We start from the raw sequence: 25,406 nt of genomic DNA on the forward strand, positions 1-25,406 counted from the left end.
CAACAGCACGTCAAGTATTAAAAACCATTTGTCTCCATTCACTCCTATCAAACACGCTCACGCATGCCTGCTGGAAGTCCAAGCCCCTCGCACACAAAACCTCCTTTAACCCCTCCCTCCAACCTTTCCTAGGCCGACCCCTACCCCGCCTTCCTTCCACTACAGACTGATATACTCTTGAAGTCATTCTGTTTCGCTCCATTCTCTCTACATGTCCGAACCACCTCAACAACCCTTCCTCAGCCCTCTGGACAACAGTTTTGGTAATCCCGCACCTCCTTCTAACTTCCAAACTACGAATTCTCAGCATTATATTCACACCACACATTGCCTTCAGACATGACATCTCCACTGCCTCCAGCCTTCTCCTCGCTGCAACATTCATCACCCACGCTTCACACCCATATAAGAGCGTTGGTAAAACTATACTCTCATACATTCCCCTCTTTGCCTCCAAGGACAAAGTTCTTTGTCTCCACAGACTCCTAAGTGCACCACTCACTCTTTTTCCCTCATCAATTCTATGATTCACCTCATCTTTCATAGACCCATCCGCTGACACGTCCACTCCCAAATATCTGAATACGTTCACCTCCTCCATACTCTCTCCCTCCAATCTGATATCCAATCTTTCATCACCTAATCTTTTTGTTATCCTCATAACCTTACTCTTTCCTGTATTCACCTTTAATTTTCTTCTTTTGCACACCCTACCAAATTCATCCACCAATCTCTGCAACTTCTCTTCAGAATCTTCCAAGAGCACAGTGTCAATTTTTATGTGTTTTATTTATTTATTTTGGGGAAGTGGAATAAGAATCTTTCCTCCGTAAGCCATGTGTGTTGTAAAAGTCAACTAAAATGCCGGGAACAATGGGCTAGTAACCCCTTTTCCTGTAAAGATTACTAAAAAGAATAAGAAGAAGAAAATTGTCAAAGTGGGAAGTCTGAATGTGCGTGGATGTTGTGCAAATGATAAGAAAGAGATGATTGTGGATGTTATGAATAAGAAGAAACTGGATGTCCTGGCTTTAAGTGAAACAAAGCTGAAGGGGGTGGGAGAGTTTCAATGGAGAGGAATAAATGGGATTAGGTCAGGGGTTTCAAATAGAGTTAGAGCTAAAGAAGGAGTAGCAATAATGTTGAAGGATAAGCTATGGCAGGAAAAGAGGGACTACAAATGTATAAATTCAAGGATTATGTGGAGTAAAATAAAGATTGGATGTGAAAAGTGGGTTATAGTAAGCGTGTATGCACCTGGAGAAGAGAGAAGTGTAGAGGAGAGAGAGAGATTCTGGGAAATGTTGAGTGAATGCGTGGGGAGTTTTGAATCAAGTGTGAGAGTAATGGTGGTTGGGGATTTCAATGCTAAAGTGGGTAAAAATGTTATAGAGGGAGTAGTAGGTAAATTTGGGGTGCCAGGGGTAAATGTAAATGGGGAGACTTTAATTGAGCTATGTGTAGAAAGAAATTTGGTAATAAGTAATACATATTTTATGAAAAAGAGGATAAATAAATATACAAGGTATGATGTAGCACGTAATGAAAGTAGTTTGTTAGATTATGTATTGGTGGATAAAAGGTTGATGGGTAGGCTCCAGGATGTACATGTTTATAGAGGGGCAACTGATATATCGGATCATTATTTAGTTGTAGCTACAGTTAGAGTAAGAGGTAGATGGGAAAAGAGGAAGGTGGCAACAACAAGTAAGAGGGAGGTGAAAGTGTATAAACTAGAGGAGGAGAAAGTTCGGGCGAGATATAAGCGACTATTGGCAGAAAGGTGGGCTAGTGCAAAGATGAGTAGTGGGGGGGTTGAAGAGGGTTGGAATAGTTTTAAAAATGCAGTATTAGAATGTGGGGCAGAAGTTTGTGGTTATAGGAGGGTGGGGGCAGGAGGAAAGAGGAGTGATTGGTGGAATGATGAAGTAAAGGGTGTGATAAAAGAGAAAAAGGTAGCTTACGAGAGGTTTTTACAAAGCAGAAGTGTTATAAGAAGAGCAGAGTATATGGAGAGTAAAAGAAAGGTGAAGAGTGGTGAGAGAGTGCAAAAGGAGAGCAGATGAAAGAGTGGGAGAGGCACTGTCAAGAAATTTTAATGAAAATAAGAAAAAATTTTGGAGTGAGTTAAACAAGTTAAGAAAGCCTAGGGAAAGTATGGATTTGTCAGTTAAAAACAGAGTAGGGGAGTTAGTAGATGGGGAGAGGGAGGTATTAGGTAGATGGCGAGAATATTTTGAGGAACTTTTAAATGTTAAGGAAGAAAGGGAGGCGGTAATTTCATGCACTGGCCAGGGAGGTATACCATCTTTTAGGAGTGAAGAAGAGCAGAATGTAAGTGTGGTGGAAGTACGTGAGGCATTACGTAGAATGAAAGGGGGTAAAGCAGCTGGAACTGATGGGATCATGACAGAAATGTTAAAAGCAGGGGGGGATATAGTGTTGGAGTGGTTGGTACTTTTGTTTAATAAATGTATGAAAGAGGGGAAGGTACCTAGGGATTGGCGGAGAGCATGTATAGTCCCTTTATATAAAGGGAAAGGGGACAAAAGAGATTGTAAAAATTATAGTGGAATAAGTTTACTGAGTATACCAGGAAAAGTATACCGTAGGGTTATAATTGAAAGAATTAGAGATAAGACAGAATGTAGGATTGTGGATGAGCAGGGAGGCTTCAGAGTGGGTAGGGGATGTGTAGATCAAGTGTTTACATTGAAGCATATATGTGAACAGTATTTAGATAAAGGTAGGGAAGTTTTTATTGCATTTATGGATTTAGAAAAGGCATATGATAGAGTGGATAGAGGAGCAATGTGGCAGATGTTGCAAGTATATGGAATAGGTGGTAAGTCTCTAAATGCTGTAAAGAGTTTTTATGAGGATAGTGAGGCTCAGGTTAGGGTGTGTAGAAGAGAGGGAGAATACTTCCCGGTAAAAGTAGGTCTTAGACAGGGATGTGTAATGTCACCATGGTTGTTTAATATATTTATAGATGGGGTTGTAAAAGAAGTAAATGCTAGGGTGTTAGGGAGAGGGGTGGGATTAAATTATGGGGAATCTAATTCAAAATGGGAATTGACACAGTTACTTTTTGCTGATGATACTGTGCTTATGGGAGATTCTAAAGAAAAATTGCCAAGGTTAGTGGATGAGTTTGAGAATGTGTGTAAAGGTAGAAAGTTGAAAGTGAACATAGAAAAGAGTAAGGTGATGAGGGTATCAAATGATTTAGATAAAGAAAAATTGGATATCAAATTGGGGAGGAGGAGTATGGAAGAAGTGAATGTTTTCAGATACTTGGGAGTTGACATGTCGGCGGATGGATTTATGAAGGATGAGGTTAATCATAGAATTGATGAGGGAAAAAAGGTGAGTGGTGCGTTGAGGTATATGTGGAGTCAAAAAACGTTATCTATGGAGGCAAAGAAGGGAATGTATGAAAGTATAGTAGTACCAACACTCTTATATGGATGTGAAGCTTGGGTGGTAAATGCAGCAGCGAGGAGACGGTTGGAGGCAGTGGAGATGTCCTGTCTAAGGGCAGTGTGTGGTGTAAATATTATGCAGAAAATTCGGAGTGTGGAAATTAGGAGAAGGTGTGGAGTTAATAAAAGCATTAGTCAGAGGGCAGAAGAGGGGTTGTTGAGGTGGTATGGTCATTTAGAGAGAATGGATCAAAGTAGAATGACATGGAAAGCATATAAATCTATAGGGGAAGGAAGGAGGGGTAGGGGTCGTCCTCGAAAGGGTTGGAAAGAGGGGGTAAAGGAGGTTTTGTGGGCTAGGGGCTTGGACTTCCAGCAAGCGTGCATGAGCGTGTTAGATAGGAGTGAATGGAGGCGAATGATACTTGGGACCTGACGATCTGTTGGAGTGTGAGCAGGGTAATATTTAGTGAAGGGATTCAGGGAAACCAGTTATTTTCATATAGTCGGACTTGAGTCCTGGAAATGGGAAGTACAATGCCTGCACTTTAAAGGAGGGGTTTGGGATATTGGTAGTTTGGAGGGATATGTTGTGTATCTTTATACGTATATGCTTCTGAACTGTTGTATTCTGAGCACCTCTGCAAAAGCAGTGATAATGTGTGAGTGTGGTGAAAGTGTTGAATGATGATGAAAGTATTTTCTTTTTGGGGATTTTCTTTCTTTTTTGGGTCACCCTGCCTCGGTGGGAGACGGCCGACTTGTTGAAAAAAAAAAAAAATATTTTTAAGGAAAAATTTATTTCACATCCTTTTATTATGATGTGGGTGACGTTGCTGAGTGACATAACATCGGGCGTAATGATGTCCTTGAACTGAAATTTACTCTAGAAAAGTGGCGTAAAGGCGAATTCGACGTAGGAGGAAATGACGTAAAGCAGGGTATATTATCGTATACTGCTGACACTTTTAGTGCGACATTTTTGTTTTATAATAGGCCTTAATTATAGAGACAATGGACACGAAGATTATTCTAGCTCACAGTACTTAATCTAGCCCACAGTATTTAACCCTTTCAGGGTTTCCAATGTACTAATACGGCTTACGCACCAGGGTTATTGACGTACTAGTACGCCTAAATTCTAGCACCTTCAAATCTAGCAAGTGAAAGCTGGTAGGCCTACATATGAAAGAATGGGTCTATGTGGTCAGTGTGCACAGTATAAAAAAATCCTGCAGCACAGTGCGTAATGAGAAAAAAAAAACCTTGACCGTGGTTTTGGTTTAAAACAGCGACTTTGCACTGTATTTTCATATTGTATTTATGGTTGTATTCTTGTTTTCCTGGTCTCATTTTATAGAATGGAAGACATATTACAGAAATTGAGATGATTTTGATTGGTTTCACAATGAAAAGTACCTTGAAATTGAGCTCAAATTAGCAGAAATGTTCGATTTTTGCCAAAGTTCAAAAGTAAAAAAAATCATGCCATGCGTCCAATACACGTCAACTGGTGAGTCTAATACTCTTTCATTTCTACACTAATGCAGTAGTCTGTTTAACAGTAAATCTTCTATTTTTTTGTGAGAATAAAAATTCAAAGTGGAAAGCAAAAGAAATGTAAGAGGGGCCTGGGAACGTGACTAATGAACAGAGGAATTATTATTTTAGTGGCAGGAATGTCTGTCTTGTTTATTCTGGACCCTATTTGGAAACTGGCATCTTTTAAAATTTGTGTGAAATTGGTAAAATTGCTAATTTCTGACCACTTTATTGGAGAGCTCAAATTGGTAAATGGGTGGTTTCTTGTATTCATTCGATAGAAAAAATGAAGTTCTAGCGAAATAGTTATGATTTTTGTCGACTAGTACACTGGAATTGGCTGAAAATAGGGCTCAAAGTGGGTGAAATCGCCAATGCATAAGATAAGATAAGATTTCGTTCGGATTTTTAACCCCGGAGGGTTAGCCACCCAGGATAACCCAAGAAAGTCAGTGCATCATCGAGGACTGTCTAACTTATTTCCATTGTGGTCCTCAATCTTGTCCCCCAGGATGCGACCCACACCAGTCGACTAACACCCAGGTACCTATTTGCTGCTAGGTGAACAGGACAACAGGTGCAAGGAAATGTGTCGAAATGTTTCCACCCGCCGGGAATCGAACCCGGGCCCTCCGTGTGTGAAGCGGGAGCTTTAGCCACCAGGCCACCGGGCGTAAACATCATCAAGACCGCTAACTTTGCGAGAGCATAATTCCGTAAGTTTTCCATCAAATTTCATACTATTTGTGTCATTATGATCGGGAAAAGTTTCTCTATCTTTTCATAAGAAAAAATAATTTTTTTTTTTCAAAAAATTTTCGACCCTGAGAACAAGTTTAGGAGAGGGCCTCTCGACCCTGAAAGGGTTAAGTGTAAAAAATGGAAAAGTGCAAGGAAAAAAAAAGAGTGGAAAAAATGTAAATTCTTAAAATATACAGCCTGCAGCAACACCCGATGTCGCTGCCAACAACTTTTACCTGATTGGATTTTGATTTTTTGTTTAGTTACCAATTAAATGGGTTCTTTTTTGAGGATTTTTTTTTTAAATCATGACATTGACAGGGCATTTAATTTTAGGGCTTGTGGCAGTGAAAGGTTTAATAAATAATAGAAAATAAGACATTTTAGGATTATACAATAGATAACAAATTTATGACTATGATTAGTTATGTAAGTATTAATACCTGCAGTGAGAGTTGATTTGATCTACTTTTTTCATCTTCTAGTTTACGTTGTGCTTCAAAGAGTGCTTTTGCTACTTCCTGTTGTTCTTCTTCTAAATGATTTATTCTGCAAGAAAAAGAAAATACTAAGAAACAAGGTAAAATAAATTTTCAATAAAATGAAATACAACTTAAACTTGTTTCTTTTTTCACTCATTGAACTGTTATTACATATACAGTCTCTCCTCACTGAACGACGGAATTCCGCTCCTAAAAGTAGGTCGGTAAGCGAATTGGTTAAGCAAGGAGCATATTATACTGGTAGTGGGTTTGTGTCAACCATCTTTAGTTTTTTTTAAATGTCACCTTTGCACTATTTATAAATTTTTTAGTATATTTTTAAATGTTTATACAGTAGTGTACTATATAGTGTAATAAACAGAATAGAGGAAATCAGCTCTAATATACCTATTTAGATTTGCATACTGGTTGGAGAGGAGGTTGTAAGTCCGAGTGGTTGGTAATCGAGTATGTTGCTTAGTGACGAGAGGCTGTATTATGAGAAGTGCTAAACCACATGTGTTGTAAGAGGCAACTAAAATGCTGGGAGCAAGGGACTAGTAATCCCTTCTCCTATATAAATTACTAAATGTAAAGAGGTTTTATGTGCAAGGAGCTTGGACATATAGCAGACATGTGTGAAAGGAGTGAATGGAGATGAATGGTTTTTGGGGCTTGATAAGCTGTTGGAGTGTAAGCAGGGTAATATGCTGTGAAGGGATTCAGGGAAATCAGTTAGCCGGACTTGAGTCCTGTAGATGCGAAGTGTAATGCCTGGGATATTTGCTGTTTGGAGTGACATCTGAACTGTCGTATCTGAGCGCCTCCGCAAAGACAGCTATTATGTGTGAATGATGGTTAAAAAAAAAAAAAAAAAAATTCTTTTTAGGCCACCTTGCCTCGGTGGGAGATGGCCAGTACATTAAAAAAAAAAGTGCTAAACTCATGTGGACTGTTTGGCCAAAGAGTGGTGGAGGCTTGATCCTCCATCTACTAAGCATGAGATACACACACTGCAAAGATACTGTTCTTTACAAGCCAGTAAAGATACTGGTCGGTAAAGAACAGCGTTGTAAAATGTGTATATAGCATCATCAGTATGTTGTAGTACATCTATCACTGTCTGACTGACTAAGTTGGCCTCACAGCCATCGCTCATGTTATTGGGACTTGTGATAGTGAGGATTTGTATTTTGCTCAAAAGATAAAAGCTTAAATGGGACTTAGGAATAATTAAAACAAGTCACATTCACAATTAAATGTGTACTGATCTGTAATTATACAGGGTACAGCATAAGTCACTTTAAAGAGAATAAATATTTTTTTACTTGGCAACAAAAATTTAGTAACAATTCTTTTTATGTGCTGGATTCAGTAGTGAGTTAACTAGCATGTAGTTTAGTAGAAAATCCATTCTGTGTATTTTTTTTTTTTAATCTGTTTCACAGAATTGTAGGATGAACAGAAAGTTACAAGTATGCCACACCCTGTATATTGTCACTGTATTTGTTAACATTTTAACTAAGAAGGTTATCCAGACACCTTTTTTTTATCTTTCCAGAAAGAAAACTGAATTTCCAAAACTGTCAAAATCAGAAATGCAGATATTGCCATTACATTTCCGAAGGAAGGAATTTTTTGAAGGAGGAATTTTTTTGGGCACTGGTCATCTACCCACATCAAATGATTTTCCATTTTACTTACCAAACCATTGCATTTCTTGGATATGACTATCAAATACACTGGTGCAGAGCCTTTAATGTGTTTCAAGATATGAACTTTATCCTTGATAATAGTTCCAATGGTCAACCTGTTAATGCCAAACACTCATGCAAGGTTAGTCACAGTTTCATTCTTTTCAGAATGACTTGTAATGGCCAATTTCATTTTAAAGGTCAGAGATTTTCTTTTCTGTGACACTTGCATATCCCTACCATCACTCTTGTGCTTTCTTGCCATAATGCATGGCCGTTTTTCCAGGTATTAAAAAAACATGAGGCAGCGCCTGAACAAAGGGTGACAATGTTTACTAAAAGCTGTAACACCCTCTTTGCCCTGCCTGCATCCTCTGCCACTGTAAAAAGTCTACTGTTTGGAAGGGAGAGGCTTTGTTCTTAAGCAAATAATTGGTTCCAAACTTCCAACTAGAAACTCAAACTTCAAACTGTAAGTTGGAACATTGTAAGTTGACGTCTTACTATAATCGTGACAGGAGGTGAAACACAGATGATAAAGGTAAAGCACAATCCTTATTTCAAGATGCAACATTAATATTAAGGTCTAGGCTTGCAATGAATTTCACAGGACTGAATAAATTTACCTCTTAGAAAGTTCACTGCAATTTGATACGTGTTGTTGTCTCTCACGATCCAGAGTATTTTGTGTCTCTACCAGACGATCTTGAAGGGACTGCAGTGCATGGTTGTGTAGTCCACTGCTTTCATGTGCACCATCTAATAATCTGAAAATTGAATCATGTATTATCATTATACAATCATGAGGAAGTGCTGAACACACAAAGTCATACAATGCCTTGGGAATAGGAGGCAATCAGGTTCAATCCAAAGAAGGGGAAAGGAAGATCCAAATCCTTGGATCAAAGTAACCCTTAAAGTTGTTGTAGTACATAACCATGTTGTATTCATATTATATTTGTGTACGGTAGGGTTATAATTGAAAGAATTAGAGGTAAGACAGAAAGTAGGATTGCGGATGAGCAAGGAGGTTTCAGAGTGGGTAGGGGATGTGTAGATCAAGTGTTTACATTGAAGCATATATGTGAACAGTATTTAGATAAAGGTAGGGAAGTTTTTATTGCATTTATGGATTTAGAAAAGGCATATGATAGAGTGGATAGAGGAGCAATGTGGCAGATGTTGCAAGTATATGGAATAGGTGGTAAGTTATTAAATGCTGTAAAGAGTTTTTATGAGGATAGTGAGGCTCAGGTTAGGGTGTGTAGAAGAGAGGGAGAATACTTCCTGGTAAAAGTAGGTCTTAGACAGGGATGTGTAATGTCACCATGGTTGTTTAATATATTTATAGATGGGGTTGTAAAGGAAGTAAATGCTAGGGTGTTCGGGAGAGGGGTGGGATTAAATTTTGGGGAATCAAATTCAAAATGGGAATTGACACAGTTACTTTTTGCTGATGATACTGTGCTTATGGGAGATTCTAAAGAAAAATTGCCAAGGTTAGTGGATGACTTTGGGAATGTGTGTAAATGTAGAAAGCTGAAAGTGAACATAGAAAAGAGTAAGGTGATGAGGGTATCAAATGATTTAGATAAAGAAAAATTGGATATCAAATTGGGGAGGAGGAGTATGGAAGAAGTGAATGTTTTCAGATACTTGGGAGTTGACGTGTCGGCGGATGGATTTATGAAGGATGAGGTTAAGCATAGAATTGATGAGGGAAAAAAGGTGAGTGGTGCGTTGAGGTATATGTGGAGTCAAAAAAGTTATCTATGGAGGCAAAGAAGGGAATGTATGAAAGTATAGTAGTACCAACACTTTTATATGGGTGTGAAGCTTGGGTGGTAAATGCAGCAGCGAGGAGACGGTTGGAGGCAGTGGAGATGTCCTGTTTAAGGGCAATGTGTGGTGTAAATATTATGCAGAAAATTCGGAGTGTGGAAATTAGGAGAAGGTGTGGAGTTAATACAAGTATTAGTCAGAGGGCAGAAGAGGGGTTGTTGAGGTGGTTTGGTCATTTAGAGAGAATGGATCAAAGTAGAATGACATGGAAAGCATATAAATCTATAGGGGAAGGAAGGCGGGGTAGGGGTCATCCTCGAAAGGGTTGGAGAGAGGGGGTAAAGGAGGTTTTGTGGGCGAGGGGCTTGGACTTCCAGCAAGCGTGCGTGAGCGTGTTAGATAGGAGTGAATGGAGACGAATGGTACTTGGGACCTGACGATCTGTTGGAGTGTGAGCAGGGTAATATTTAGTGAAGGGATTCAGGGAAACTGGTTATTTTCATATAGTCGGACTTGAGTCCTGGAAATGGGAAGTACAATGCCTGCACTTTAAAGGAGGGGTTTGGGATATTGGCAGTTTGGAGGGATATGTTGTGTATCTTTATATGTGTATGCTTCTAGACTGTTGTATTCTGAGCACCTCTGCAAAAACAGTGATAATGTGCGAGTGTGGTGAAAGTGTTGAATGATGATGAAAGTATTTTCTTTTTGGGGATTTTCTTTCTTTTTTGGGTCACCCTGCCTCGGTGGGAGACGGCCGACTTGTTGAAAAAAAAAAAAAAAAAAAAAATTAAAAGACATTTAAAAAAATGACAAAAGTATAATGAAACATAACAGTCTCAATCAGTCACTGTACATTAATAAGCCATTGCCTTTTATTTTCAACTTGTAGTTGTTGCAAGGTAGCAACTTTTGCTGCTGTGTTCTGATCTGCTTCTTGCAATCGCACTCGCAGAATTGCAAGTTGGCTGTCCTTAGCTCGCACTGTTTCCTGAAAAAAGAAAACCACCATTTGAAAGCAGTGAACATAATAAAAGGCAATAATAATATACACCTACCATCCGACTCATGACCTGCTCGGCATATGTCCACTTGACTTACGACTAAACCTTTACAAAAATTCAATGTATGTCAAAGGCCCTAAAATCTGGAACACCCTACCTGAGAACTCTAGAACTGCAGACACATTCATCACCTTCAAAACTACCATTAGAAAACATCTTATCTCCCTGATAAACCCCATCAACTAACTACACGAATACCACCTGGTGGTTCACACTTACACTCACTCACCCATTTGACCATAAACAGAAATATTAATCTCAATCTTAAAATGATGAATCCTATGATACTCCAATACTGAAACTATGTACTGTGCCAAAACAAAAGCATTCACATTGCTAAACTCACAAACTAGTATTTAGTCACTTAGCCATAATACCAACTTACCTCATAATTTGTAATATTTTAAAATAAAGAATTAAACTAAGTCTGCCCGAAATGCCTAGCCATGCTAGGCGTTCTAGTGGTACACTCTGTAATCATTATTTAACTATATGTAAACCACACAACAACCAAATTCTGTAAATTCAACATTGTAATCTTTATAGAGAATAAACTTTGAATGTTCGTTATGCCAAATTTCTGGGAAATAAACAACTGTTGGTGTTGCACACAGTGTTTCTCCTAAACCTTACAGTATAAAATACAGTGCTAACAGCATAAAAAGCAAAGTATAAAATGAAATACCAAAATAAAACAATAAAATAAAATTATTACAAAAGTGTGATGTTGATATTCAGTACAGTGGACCCTTGGCTAACAACATTAATCCATTCCTGAGAGCTCATCATTAGACGAAATTATTGTTAGCCGAATTAATTTTCCCCATAAGAAATAATGGAAATCCAATTAATCCGTTCCAGACAGCCAAAAGTATTAAATTTTTTTTTTTTTTCATGAAATATACATTTCCCTACAAAGAAAACAATGAGACATGCACAATAACTATATAAATAAATGTTAAAATGACACTTACCTATATTGAAGAGTACTGATGAGTGATGAGACATTGTTTTTCTTGAACACTGGGATTTTCAGAGCGATACATGAGTAAAGGCTTCACTTTGCAATCCCCACTAGCATTACAACAAAACAAGAAAGTTAGCCTGTCTTTCATAGGCTTGTGTCCTGGGAGTTGAGTAATGTAGGTCCTGTTTGGCATTTTATTCCAGAACAGGCCAGTTTCATCACAAATGAACACATGTTGGGGTTGGAATTTTTCAGCTTCGCCATGCCTTATCACACTGTGTATACCACTACGATTCTTAAATCTCTCAAACCAACCTTTGCTGGCCTTAAACTTACCAATATGAGCACTAGTTCCAGGCATTTTTTCCTGTTCACCTGGGTGTAAGTCGACTGGTGTGGGTCGCATCCTGGGGGGACAAGATTAAGGATTCCAATGGAAACAAGTTAGATAGTCCTCGATGACTCACTGACTTTCTTGGGTTATCCTGGGTGGCTAACCCTCTGGGGTTAATTGTTTCTCGGTAATTGTTTCTCATTAAGCCACACCAACAACAGTCTCTTCATATCTTCAAGTAGTACAGCTGACGGTGGTGCAGCAACAGCTGATGGTGGTGCAGCAGCAGCTGACGGTGGTGCAGCAGCAGCTGACTGTGGTATGATAGCATTTCTCATCCTTTTTACGCACTATAAACAATGGAATAATTACAAAACGTATCGAATGCATGCATGAAACCGGCCACCCTGGCTTGTAAACAATGACGGCAGGGCAGCTGAGGCGCTCAGGCTGGACGGACAGATTCGGGACGAATCATGTTGGGTGCGTTTTTTATCATTAGCCAGGCCAAAGTTTTTACGCTCAAATACTTCGTTGGGCGGATTTAACGTTATGCGATGCGTTCGTTAGCTGAGGGTTCATTGTAGTAAGGTTTGACTTACATCCATTTTGACTTACGAGCGGTTGGTCGGAACCAAGCTTGGTCGTAAGTCGGATGGTACCTGTAGCAAGTACGTACAGTGGACCCCCGCATACCGTTGGCATCACATAATGTTAAATCCGCATACCGATACATTTTATCGCTAAGATTTTGCCTCGCATACCGCTAAAAAACCCGCTCAACGCTATTCGTCTGAGACGCGTCTAATGTGTGGCCAGAGCCAGCCTCACATGTTCCACCGGTGGCATTGTTTACCAGCCAGCCTCCGTGGTAACATCCAAGTATACAATCGGAACATTTCGTATTATTACAGTGTTTTTGGTGATTTTATCTGCAAAATAAGTGACCATGGGCCCCAAGAAAGCTTCTAGTGCCAACCCTACAGGAATAAGGGTGAGAATTACTATAGAGATGAAGAAAGAGATCATTGCTAAGTATGAAAGTGGAGTGCGTGTCTCCGAGCTGGCCAGGTTGTATAGTAAACCCCAATCAACCATCGCTACTATTGTGTCCAAGAAAACGGCAATCAAGGAAGCTGTTCTTGCCAAAGGTTCAACTGTGTTTTTGAAACAGAGATCACAAGTGATAGAAGATGTTGAGAGACTCTTATTAGTGTGGATAAATGAAAAACAGATAGCAGGAGATAGCATCTCTCAAGTGATCATAAGTGAAAAGGCTAGGAAGTTGCATGAGGATTTAATTAAAAAAATGCCTGCAACTAGTGATGATGTGAGTGAATTTAAGGCCAGCAAAGGTTGGTTTGAGAGATTTAAGAAGCGTAGTGGCATACATAGTGTGATAAGGCATGGTGAGATTGCCAGTTCGGACCACAAAGCAGCTGAAAAATATGTGCAGGAATTCAAGGAGTACATAGACAGTGAAGGACTGAAACCTGAACAAGTGTTTAATTGTGATGAAACAGGCCTGTTTTGGAAGAAAATGCCAAGCAGGACCTACATTACTGAGGAGGAAAAGGCACTCCCAGGACATAAGCCTATGAAAGACAGGCTTACTCTGTTGATGTGTTCCAATGCTAGTGGTGATTGCAAAGTGAAGCCTTTATTAGTGTATCACTCTGAAACTCCCAGAGCATTCAGGCAAAAGAATATCCTCAAGGCTAATTTGTGTGTGCTGTGGAGGGCAAACAGTAAGGCATGGGTCACTAGGGACTTTTTCTATGACTGGTTACACCAAGCATTTGCCCCCAATGTGAAAAATTACCTAACTGAAAAGAAATTAGACTTTAAGTGCCTCCTGGTGTTAGACAATGCCCCTGGTCATCCTACAGACGTGGCAGAGCGACTTTATGGGGACATGAGCTTCATTAAGGTGAAGTTTTTGCCTCCTAATACCACTCCTCTCCTGCAGCCCATGGACCAGCAGGTTATTGCAAACTTCAAAAAACTGTACACAAAAGCTCTGTTTGAAAGGTGCTTTGTAGTGACCTCAGAAACTCAATTGACTCTAAGAGAGTTTTGGAGAGAGCACTTTAATATCCTCAATTGTGTAAACCTTATAGGTAAGGCTTGGGAGGGAGTGACTAAGAGGACCTTGAACTCTGCTTAGAAGAAACTGTGGCCAGAATGTGTAGACCAAAGGGATTTTGAAGGGTTTGAGGCTAACCCTGGGAATCCTATGCCAGTTGAGGAATCCATTGTGGCATTGGGAAAATCCTTGGGGTTGGAGGTTAGTGGGGATGATATGGAAGAGTTGGTGGAGGAGGACAATGAAGAACTAACCACTGATGAGCTGCTAGATCATCTTCATCAGCATGAGGCCAGACCTGAGGAAACTGCTTCGGAGGAGGGGAGAGAAAAATTGAAGAAGTTGCCTACTTCAAAGATTAAGGAAATGTGTGCAATGTGGCTTAAAGTGCAAACCTTTTTTGATGACAATCACCCTAACACAGCTATTGCAAGCCGTGCTGGTGACTATTACACTGACAATGTTGTGAACCACTTTAGGAAAGTCATAAAGGAACGGGAGGTACAGGCCTCTATGGACAGACATGTTGTGCGACAGAAGTCCAGTGACTCTGAAGCTGGTCCTAGTGGCATTAAAAGAAGAAGGGAAGTAACCCCGGAAAAGGACTTGACACCTCAAGTCTTAATGGAAGGGGATTCCCCTTCTAAACACTAAGACTCTCTCCTCCTCCCATCCCATCAATCATCACCAGATCTTCAATAAAGGTAAGTGTCATGTAACTGTGCATGTCTTTTTCAGTTTGTGTGTATTAAAATTAATATTTCATGTGGTAAAATTTTTTTTTTTCATACTTTGGGGTGTCTTGCACGGATTAATTTGATTTCCATTATTTCTTATGGCAGTGGTTCCCAAACTGGGGGTAAATTACCCCCTGGGGGTAATTTAACCATTTTTGGGGGGTAATGGAGGGGTGACAGAAGAAAAGTTATGAATTCTGAAAATCAAGAAAACAATGCGGTACCCGGTATGAGGATTATTGTTAACTTTGTCTTAGTATATAAAGTTGTAAAGTAAACCTATTATAAGTAAGTAATAAAGTTAAACCAAATAACAATAAACATCAAAAACTAATATACAGTATTAGAAAAGAAGAAATATATAGCTAAGTGTGTGGAAACCCAAAAGTATTTTGACAAGTATGCTTCAGGACAAAAGTCACTTAGTAGCCCAGATCGACCTGTCCAGTACGCGTCACTCACTTCCTGAGGCTGCCTCTATTTCACACTGTCAGTTTATCTGTGAGCATCAGCCGAGGTAGACATAAGCTGGTATGTATGTGTACTGCCCTGTGCAGTATATAGTTAGTATTTACCCACTGTTACTGTGAATTTGTAGCTATTATTAATTTTATATATAATGTATGTGTGGTTCTTACGTTTTCAATGGTTTTGCTAGGATTAGCAGAGTATGCGAGGCTGTATACGTTCACGTTTAGCCATATATATCAATAATAACAACATTTTGTGAAAGGGGTAACATGCTTTATGTGGCATGTTAAATTGGGTAACAAGCTGAAAAAGTTTGGGAACCACTGTCTTATGGGGAAAATTCATTCGCATAACGATAATTTCGCATAACAATGAGCTCTCAGGAACGGATTAATATCGTTATGCGGGGGTCCACTGTACTTAGAAAGTTTTGAAGCGAGAGTGTAATTGTGGTGGTTGACTTAAATGCTAAAGGTGGGTGAAACTGTTGTTGAGGGTGTAGTAGGTAAGTTTGGGGTACCAGGGGTAAATGATGATGAGGGCTTTTACAGTGGACCCTCCCTTTTTGTTGGGCTCTGTTTTTGCTCATTTCGATTATCGCCGATTTTTTTCTTAAGATTATTGGCTCCATTTTCGTTGTTTTCCTCCGTTCTTGTCAGTGGTACAGCAAAAATATTGGCTCTGTTTCCGTTGCTTTTCTCCATTCTCACTGGTGGTACGGTACATGTCCGAGTGTGCCGCGCACAAAACCTCCCACACCGGCATTCTGAGGAGGCAGTGTCACTTTGTTCATGGGTGAGTGGACATTATCCTGCGAGGCCATAGGAAACATTTCGTAATAATTCATTGTTTTTTGTATTTATTTACTCTGTGATGGACCCAAAGAAAGCTGCTAGTGCCAATCCGTTGATAAAGGTAAGAAACACAATAGAATTCAAGAAAAAACTTGTAGCAAAGTACCAAAGTGGAGGAGGCAGAGAGACAGGAGAATGTGCCTTCTTCAGTGATTCTATGATATGTATGATACTAAAGCAGCAGGAGTTGATAAAGGCTATAGTGCCAGCCAGCGATAAAGTGTAGCATTAACATGTAGTAAGTAAGTTAACTGAGTAAACGATAGAAAAAGGACAGCATGATACTGACTCCTCCATTGCTGTTTGAGGTATATAGGGCACTGACAAACATACACCACCCTAAACCAATGCCAGCATCTCCAAGGTACAGTAAGTGTAATTTTTTTTTTCTTCAACAAGTTGGCCGTCTCCCACCGAGGCAGGGTGACCCAAAAAGAAAGAAAATCCCCAAAAAGAAAATACTTTCATCATCATTCAACACTTTTGCCTCACACATAATCACTGTTTTTGCAAAAGTGCCCAGAATACAACAGTTTAGAAGTATATACGTATAAAAATACACAATATATCCCTCCAAACTGCCAATATCCCAAACCCCTCCTTTAGAGTGCAGGCATTGTGCTTCCCATTTCCAGGACTAAAGTCCGGTTATATAAAATAACCAGTTTCCCTGAATCCCTTCACTAAATATTACCCTGCTCACACTCCAACAGCTCGTCAGGTCCCAAATACCATTCATCTCCATTCACTCCTATCTAACACGCTCATGCACGATTGCTGGAATTCCAAACCCCTCGCCCACAACACCTCCTTTACCCCCTCCCTCCAACCTTTTTGAGGACGACCCCTACCCTGCCTTCCTTCCCTACAGATTTATACGCTCTTCCTGTCATTCTACTTTGATCCATTCTCTCTAAATGACCAAACCACCTCAACAAACCCTCTTCAGCCCTCTGACTAATACTTTTATTAACTCCACACCTTCTCCTAATTTCCACACTCCAAATTTTCTGCATAATATTTACACCACACATTGCCCTCAGACAGGACATCTCCACTGCCTCCAACCGCCTCCTCACTGCAGCATTTATAACCCAAGCTTCACACCCATATAAGAGTGTTGGTACTACTATACTTTCATACATTCCCTTCTTTGCCTCTATAGATAACGTTTTTTGACTCCACATAGTATACCTCAACGCACCACTCACCTTTTTTCCTTCATCAATTCTATGATTAACCTCAGCCTTCATAAATCCATCAGCTGACACATGAACTCCCAAATATCTGAAAACATTCACTTCTTCCACACTCCTCCTCCACAATTTGATATCCAATTTTTCTTTATCTAAATCATTTGATACCCTCATCATCTTACTCTTTTCTATTTTCAAGTAAGTGTAAATATTTCTTATTTATAAAGTTGTGCAAGAATGGTATATAATACCGACAAGATGAAATTAAGACACATGTGCAACATCTGGGTATCTTTATTGTTTGATGTTTCGCCATCCAGTGGCTTTATCAATGCAAATTCTAGGACATAACTTGAATTGTAGGAGTGAGGAAGAGCCAGTTGTGAGTGTGGGGGAAGTTCGTGAGGCAGTAGGTAAAATGAAAGGGGGTAAGGCAGCCGGGATTGATGGGATAAAGATAGAAATGTTAAAAGCAGGTGGGGATATAGTTTTGGAGTGGTTGGTGCAATTATTTAATAAATGTATGGAAGAGGGTAAGGTACCTAGGGATTGGCAGAGAGCATGCATAGTTCCTTTGTATAAAGGCAAAGGGGATAAAAGAGAGTGCAAAAATTATAGGGGGATAAGTCTCTTGAGTGTACCTGGTAAAGTGTATGGTAGAGTTATAATTGAAAGAATTAAGAGTAAGACGGAGAATAGGATAGCAGATGAACAAGGAGGCTTTAGGAAAGGTAGGGGGTGTGTGGACCAGGTGTTTACAGTGAAACATATAAGTGAACAGTATTTAGATAAGGCTAAAGAGGTCTTTGTGGCATTTATGGATTTGGAAAAGGCGTATGACAGGGTGGATAGGGGGGCAATGTGGCAGATGTTGCAAGTGTATGGTGTAGGAGGTAGGTTACTGAAAGCAGTGAAGAGTTTTTACGAGGATAGTGAGGCTCAAGTTAGAGTATGTAGGAAAGAGGGAAATTTTTTCCCAGTAAAAGTAGGCCTTAGACAAGGATGTGTGATGTCACCGTGGTTGTTTAATATATTTATAGATGGGGTTGTAAGAGAAGTAAATGCGAGGGTCTTGTCAAGAGGCGTGGAGTTAAAAGATAAAGAATCACACACAAAGTGGGAGTTGTCACAGCTGCTCTTTGCTGATGACACTGTGCTCTTGGGAGATTCTGAAGAGAAGTTGCAGAGATTGGTGGATGAATTTGGTAGGGTGTGCAAAAGAAGAAAATTAAAGGTGAATACAGGAAAGAGTAAGGTTATGAGGATAACAAAAAGATTAGGTGATGAAAGATTGAATATCAGATTGGAGGGAGAGAGTATGGAGGAGGTGAACGTATTCAGATATTTGGGAGTGGATGTGTCAGCGGATGGGTCTATGAAAGATGAGGTGAATCATAGAATTGATGAGGGAAAAAGAGTGAGTGGTGCACTTAGGAGTCTGTGGAGACAAAGAACTTTGTCCTTGGAGGCAAAGAGGGGAATGTATGAGAGTATAGTTTTACCAACGCTCTTATATGGGTGTGAAGCGTGGGTGATGAATGTTGCAGCGAGGAGAAGGCTGGAGGCAGTGGAGATGTCATGTCTGAGGGCAATGTGTGGTGTGAATATAATGCAGAGAATTCGTAGTTTGGAAGTTAGGAGGAGGTGCGGGATTACCAAAACTGTTGTCCAGAGGGCTGAGGAAGGGTTGTTGAGGTGGTTCGGACATGTAGAGAGAATGGAGCGAAACAGAATGACTTCAAGAGTGTATCAGTCTGTAGTGGAAGGAAGGCGGGGTAAAGGTCGGCCTAGGAAGGGTTGGAGGGAGGGGGTAAAGGAGGTTTTGTGTGCGAGGGGCTTGGACTTCCAGCAGGCATGCGTGAGCGTGTTTGATAGGAGTGAATGGAGACAAATGGTTTTTAATACTTGACGTGCTGTTGGAGTGTGAGCAAAGTAACATTTATGAAGGGATTCAGGGAAACCGGCAGGCCGGACTTGAGTCCTGGAGATGGGAAGTACAGTGCCTGCACTCTGAGGGAGGGGTGTTAATGTTGCAGTTTAAAAACTGTAGTGTAAAGCACCCTTCTGGCAAGACAGTGATGGAGTGAATGATGGTGAAAGTTTTTCTTTTTCGGGCCACCCTGCCTTGGTGGGAATCGGCCGGTGTGATAATAAAAAATAAAATAACTTGAAGACAGTAAGACTATGTACAGAAGATGAGGTAATCAGTCCCTCAACCTTGGAGTAGGTGCGAAGAGCACCGTAGTCATGGAGATTCTGAAGCAGAAGCAAGGAGCCTGGCACTTATATAGTAAAATCAGGTGTAGCAGACGAAGGCATAGTCACTGGTAGGCGGGATTCCCCAGTGGAAGTAGGTCCTTCCCAAAGAGATGGGTTAGTTGTAGTAGTAGTTGTCGTAATCGTGAAGGTTATGTACATGTCCTCAGAATCAAGATTCCATGATGTTGCAGTGTCTGACAAGTTGTGCAAGAATGGTATATAATACCGACAAGATGAAATTAAGACACATGTGCAACATCTGGGTATCTTTATTGTAGACGTTTCGCCATCCAGTGGCTTTATCAATACAAATTCTAGGACATAACTTGAAGACAGTAAGACTATGTACAGAAGATGAGGTAACCAGTCCCTCAACCTTGGAGTAGGTGCAAAGAGCACCGTAGTCGTGGAGATTCTGAAGCAGAAGCAAGGAGCCTGGCGCTTATATAGTAACGTCAGGTGTAGCAGACGAAGGCATAGTCACTGGTAGGCGGGATTCCCCAGTGGAAGTAGGTCCTTCCCAAAGAGATAGGTTAGTTGTAGTAGTAGTTGTCGTAATCGTGAAGGTTATGTACATGTCCTCAGAATCAAGATTCCATAATCATCTTGTCGGTATTATATACCATTCTTGCACAACTTGTCAGACACTGCAACATAATGGAATCTTGATTCTGAGGACATGTACATAACCTTCACGATTACGACAACTACTACGACAACTAACCCATCTCTTTGGGAAGGACCTACTTCCACTGGGGAATCCCGCCTACCAGTGATTATGCCTTCGTCTGCTACACCTGACGTTACTATATAAGTGCCAGGCTCCTTGCTTCTGCTTCAGAATCTCCACGACTACGGTGCTCTTCGCACCTACTCTACAATAAAGATACAATAAATGTCTACAATAAAGATACCCAGATGTTGCACATTATTATTTATTATTTTTTTTTATTATCACACTGGCCGATTCCCACCAAGGCAGGGTGGCCCGAAAAAGAAAAACTTTCACCATCATTCGCTCCATCACTGTCTTGCCAGAAGGGTGCTTTACAGTACAGTTTTTAAACTGCAACATTAACACCCCTCCTTCAGAGTGCAGGCACTGTACTTCCCATCTCCAGGACTCAAGTCCGGCCTGCCGGTTTCCCTGAATCCCTTCATAAATGTTACTTTGCTCACACTCCAACAGCACGTCAAGTATTAAAAACCATTTGTCTCCATTCACTCCTATCAAACACGCTCACGCATGCCTGCTGGAAGTCCAAGCCCCTCGCACACAAAACCTCCTTTACCCCCTCCCTCCAACCCTTCCTAGGCCGACCCCTACCCCGCCTTCCTTCCACTACAGACTGATACACTCTTGAAGTCATTCTGTTTCGCTCCATTCTCTCTACATGTCCGAACCACCTCAACAACCCTTCCTCAGCCCTCTGGACAACAGTTTTGGTAATCCCGCACCTCCTCCTAACTTCCAAACTACGAATTCTCTGCATAATATTCACACCACACATTGCCCTCAGACATGACATCTCCACTGCCTCCAGCCTTCTCCTCGCTGCAACATTCATCACCCACGCTTCACACCCATATAAGAGCGTTGGTAAAACTATACTCTCATACATTCCCCTCTTTGCCTCCAAGGACAAAGTTCTTTGTCTCCACAGACTCCTAAGTGCACCACTCACTCTTTTTCCCTCATCAATTCTATGATTCACCTCATCTTTCATAGACCCATCCGCTGACACGTCCACTCCCAAATATCTGAATACGTTCACCTCCTCCATACTCTCTCCCTCCAATCTGATATTCAATCTTTCATCACCTAATCTTTTTGTTATCCTCATAACCTTACTCTTTCCTGTATTCACCTTTAATTTTCTTCTTTTGCACACCCTACCAAATTCATCCACCAATAAGACACATGTTGCACATGTGTCTTATTTATAAAGTGTAAATATTTATTTATAAATTAAAGTGTAAATATTTCTTATTTATAAATTATGTACATTGTTTGTGTGAATAGTGTTGGCGGCTTCTGCTGCTGCCTACCCTACCACTAATATGTATGGTTTCTCTCAGTGGCCCTTATAAACCCAACATCACCACCACCACCACTTACTCCTCACATACATAATGACATATTTTATTCATTCTAAGTATGTATATACCATGTTTCTATGTTATTAATATTGTTTATTATGTCATATCAGATGAATTGTTATGGATAAATAAGCTGAGGAATATAGTTCTTCTCTATAAAATGTTTTTTTTTGTTATACTTTAGGATGTCTGAAATGGATTAATTGGATTTACATTATGTCTTATGGGTAAAATGGTTTCAGTTTTAGTCTTCACATTTCGTTGGACTCTCTGGAATGAATTAAACACGGGAGGGTCCACTGTATTTGAATTTTGTATAGAAAGAAGCATGGTAATAGGTGGTACGTTGTTCAAAGCTGTAGAAGCTTTTTATGAGAATGAGGCTCAGAATTTTCCAATAAAAGCTAGCTTTAGACAAGAATGTGTGACATCACCATGGTTATATAGATAGGGTTGTAAAAGAACGAAATACTGTGGTATTGGGGAGAGGTATGGCCTGACAATGAATGGGATATAAATTAGGAGTTATCACATTTGCTACTTTCAGATGACTTTGGTCATCAAACTAAAGCTAAAGGAATCTTACAGGAGTCAAGAAACACGAGAAGAATTAAAAGCCATAAATGAAATTGAAAGAAACCCAAAGTATTTCTCGTCGTATGCCAAATCAAAGTATAGAAGAACATCCAGTATTGGGCCCCTACTTAAATGGGATGGGTCCTACACACAGATGACAGCAAGGAAATGAGCGAACTACTCAAGTCCCAATATGACTCGGTTTTAGCGAGCCACTAACCAGACTAAGAGTCGAAGACCTAAATGAATTTTTTATGAGAGAGAATTTGGAAGACACACACCTACCTGATATTATCCTGACACCAAATGACTTCGAGAAGGTGATAAATGACATGCCCATGCACTCTGCTCCAGGTCCAGACTCATGGAACTCCGTGTTTATCAAGAACTACAAAAAGCCCCTATCACATGCTTTTAACATCCTGTGGAGAGGGAGCATGGACACTGGGGTCGCCCAACAGTTACTAAAAACAACAGACATAGCCCCACTCCACAAAGGGGCCAGTAAAGCAATAGCAAAGAACTACAGACCGATACTGCTATCACCCCATATCATAAAAATCTTTGAAAGGGTTTTAAGCAGTAAGATCACCACCCATCTAGAAACCCATCAGTTACACAACCCAGGGCAGCATGGGTTTAGAGTAGGAAAAGTCAGTAGATGGATCTATAATTTCCTAACAAACAGAACACAAAGAGTAGTAGTCAACAGAGTAAAATCTGAGGCGACCACGGTGAAAAGCACTGTTCCACAAGGCACAGTACTCACCCCCATCTTGTTCCTCATCCTCATATCGGACACAGACAGGGATATAAGACACAGCGTAGTGTCCTCCTTGGCAGATGACACCTGAATCTGCATGACAGTGTCCTCCATTGAAGACACTGCAAAATTCCAGGCGGACATCAACCAAGTCTTTAAATGGGCTGCAGAAAACAACATGAAGTTCAATGATGAAAAATTCCAATTACTCTGATATAGAAAACATGAGGAAATTAAAATTTTATTGGAGTATAAAACAAATTCCAACCACACAATAGAGCGAAAAACGAATGTCAAAGACCTGGGGGTGATCATGTCAGAGGATCTCACCTTCAAGGACCATAACGTTGTATCAATCGCATCAGGATGGATAATGACAACCTTCAAAACCAGGGATGCCAAGCCCACGATGACACTCTTCAGGTCGCTTATTCTATCTAGGCTGGAATATTGCTGCACACTAACAGCACCTTTCAAGGCAGGTGAAATTGCTGACCTAAAAAATGTACAGAGAACCTTCACGGAACACATAACTGCGATAACCACCTCAATTACTGGGAATGCTTGAAGTTCCTCAACCTGCACTCCCTAGAACGCAGAAAGGAGATACAATATACACTTGGAAAATCCTAAAGATACACACGAAAATCACTCCCTACAAAAGCAAAAGACTCAGCAGACGGTGCAACATCCCCCCAATGAAAAGCAGGGGTGCCACTAGCACAATAAGAGACAACACAATAAGTGTCAGAGGCCCAAGACTGTTCAACTGCCTCCCAGCATACATCAGGGGGATTACCAATAGACCCCTGGATGTCTTCAAGCAGGCACTGGACAGGTATCTAAAGTCAGTACCTGACCAGCCGGGTTGTGGTTCGTATGTTGGATTACGTGCGGCCAGCAGTAATAGCCTGGTTGATCAGGCCCTGATCCACCATGAGGCCTGGCCACAGACCAAGCCATGGAGGCGTTGGCCCCCGGAACTCTCTCCAGGTATACTCCAGGTATTGTTGAGAGAGACATTGCAACATTCTGAAAATACTTCTGGCAAATACAAAAGCTTGAAAATTTCAAGAAAATTAAAGTATTTCTTAATCAGAAATAACTGTGGAATGTTTACATTTGACAGTTATTTCTCTGGGATCTTTACAGTCTCTCTGAAAAAAAAAAAAAAAAAAAAAAAAAAAAAAAAAAAAAAAAAAAGCCTCACAGCCTGACACATCATTTTTATCAGATTCACAGTGGGAAAACTTCATTCAATTTTCTTTTCGAATCTCACCTGAAAATCCATTTCTCGGTGCTGCGCTTCACGTAATAATCTATCAGTAGTTGACTGTTGACTCAACATTCCTGACACTTGTGTCCTTAGATGGTTTGCCTCTGAAAAATATAGTCAATCTTGATTATCTGTTGTTTGCTAATTTAATGGCTTAGGGGAAAATTGCTCCCGAGAAATGATCTCAAACCAAACTTTCTAAACTATTAAAGAAAAATTACCAAATGACAGCTGTTAAGAAAAACATTAAAATAAATGTAAGAGCATACTGAGTGCAAGTGGAAGTTTGTAAGGCTTCATACATAAGGGAAATTACTAACAGACTTCTAACTGTCTTCAAGAGAGACTGTGATAATTTCCTTAAGTCACTTCCTGATCAGCTGGATTATGATGCAAATGTTGCTCTGCATGCAGTTGGCACCAATAACCTGGCTGATCAGGCCAGCAATCAAGAGGCATGGTTTGGGATGGGCTGCAAGAGCAGAAACCCCCAAAACTGATTATAGGTAGAGTAACTGCACCTGTATCTGCATCTTCATACAGGGGAAGCCTTCTCCAATGCCTTTGTTAGACAACTGTTCAGCATGACTTACTTCCACTAGTCACTAGTGGGTCACACCCACCTGTGATGTCAACTCTAACTGTTTCACCTCACTTCTCTAGTACATAGGATCCAGTGAATGCCTATGCTATAAGCTTGAGACATTGACCATCTCCAACCAAGGGTGATAAAACGATCATGTCAAAATTACTACTGCTGTCTTAAGTGTTGCATTCTCCTGTATTCAACTGAAGAAGCCTGGTGTGCAGGTGAAAAATTTTGGCAATAAAGATACCCAAATGCTATATCAACTGAGCCAGTATTACTAACTTGCAAAAATTGAAATCATCTTTACCAAATTAAAAAAATGGAAAAATTGAGCACATCACACTCATACCAAATTACAATATATAAAAAATTAAATGCATCTAAAACAAAAGAAAAAATTATAAATACAGCCTCTCCTCCCTCAGTGACATACTCGTTTACCGACATCTCGGACTTACGACGGGCTCT

General features: G+C 40.3%; 1 protein-coding gene across 6 annotated transcripts in view; it reads right to left on the reverse strand.

Annotated features, from left to right (window-relative positions):
- The window catches only part of LOC128689101 (golgin subfamily A member 5), a 67,924-nt gene that overhangs the window by 15,519 nt on the left and 26,999 nt on the right, over nucleotides 1–25,406 (reverse strand). For all 6 annotated transcript variants that reach the window (XM_053777211.2, XM_053777212.2, XM_053777210.2 and 3 more), the window contains 4 exons: nucleotides 24,353–24,453; nucleotides 10,539–10,657; nucleotides 8,511–8,651; nucleotides 6,152–6,257 (listed from right to left, as the gene is read on the reverse strand). In XM_053777211.2, the coding sequence (XP_053633186.1) occupies nucleotides 6,152–6,257; nucleotides 8,511–8,651; nucleotides 10,539–10,657; nucleotides 24,353–24,453 (467 nt within the window). The remainder of the gene's footprint in view (nucleotides 1–6,151; nucleotides 6,258–8,510; nucleotides 8,652–10,538; nucleotides 10,658–24,352; nucleotides 24,454–25,406) is intronic.

Source organism: Cherax quadricarinatus, chromosome 21 (assembly GCF_038502225.1).
Source record: "Cherax quadricarinatus isolate ZL_2023a chromosome 21, ASM3850222v1, whole genome shotgun sequence".
Lineage (NCBI taxonomy): Eukaryota > Metazoa > Arthropoda > Malacostraca > Decapoda > Parastacidae > Cherax > Cherax quadricarinatus.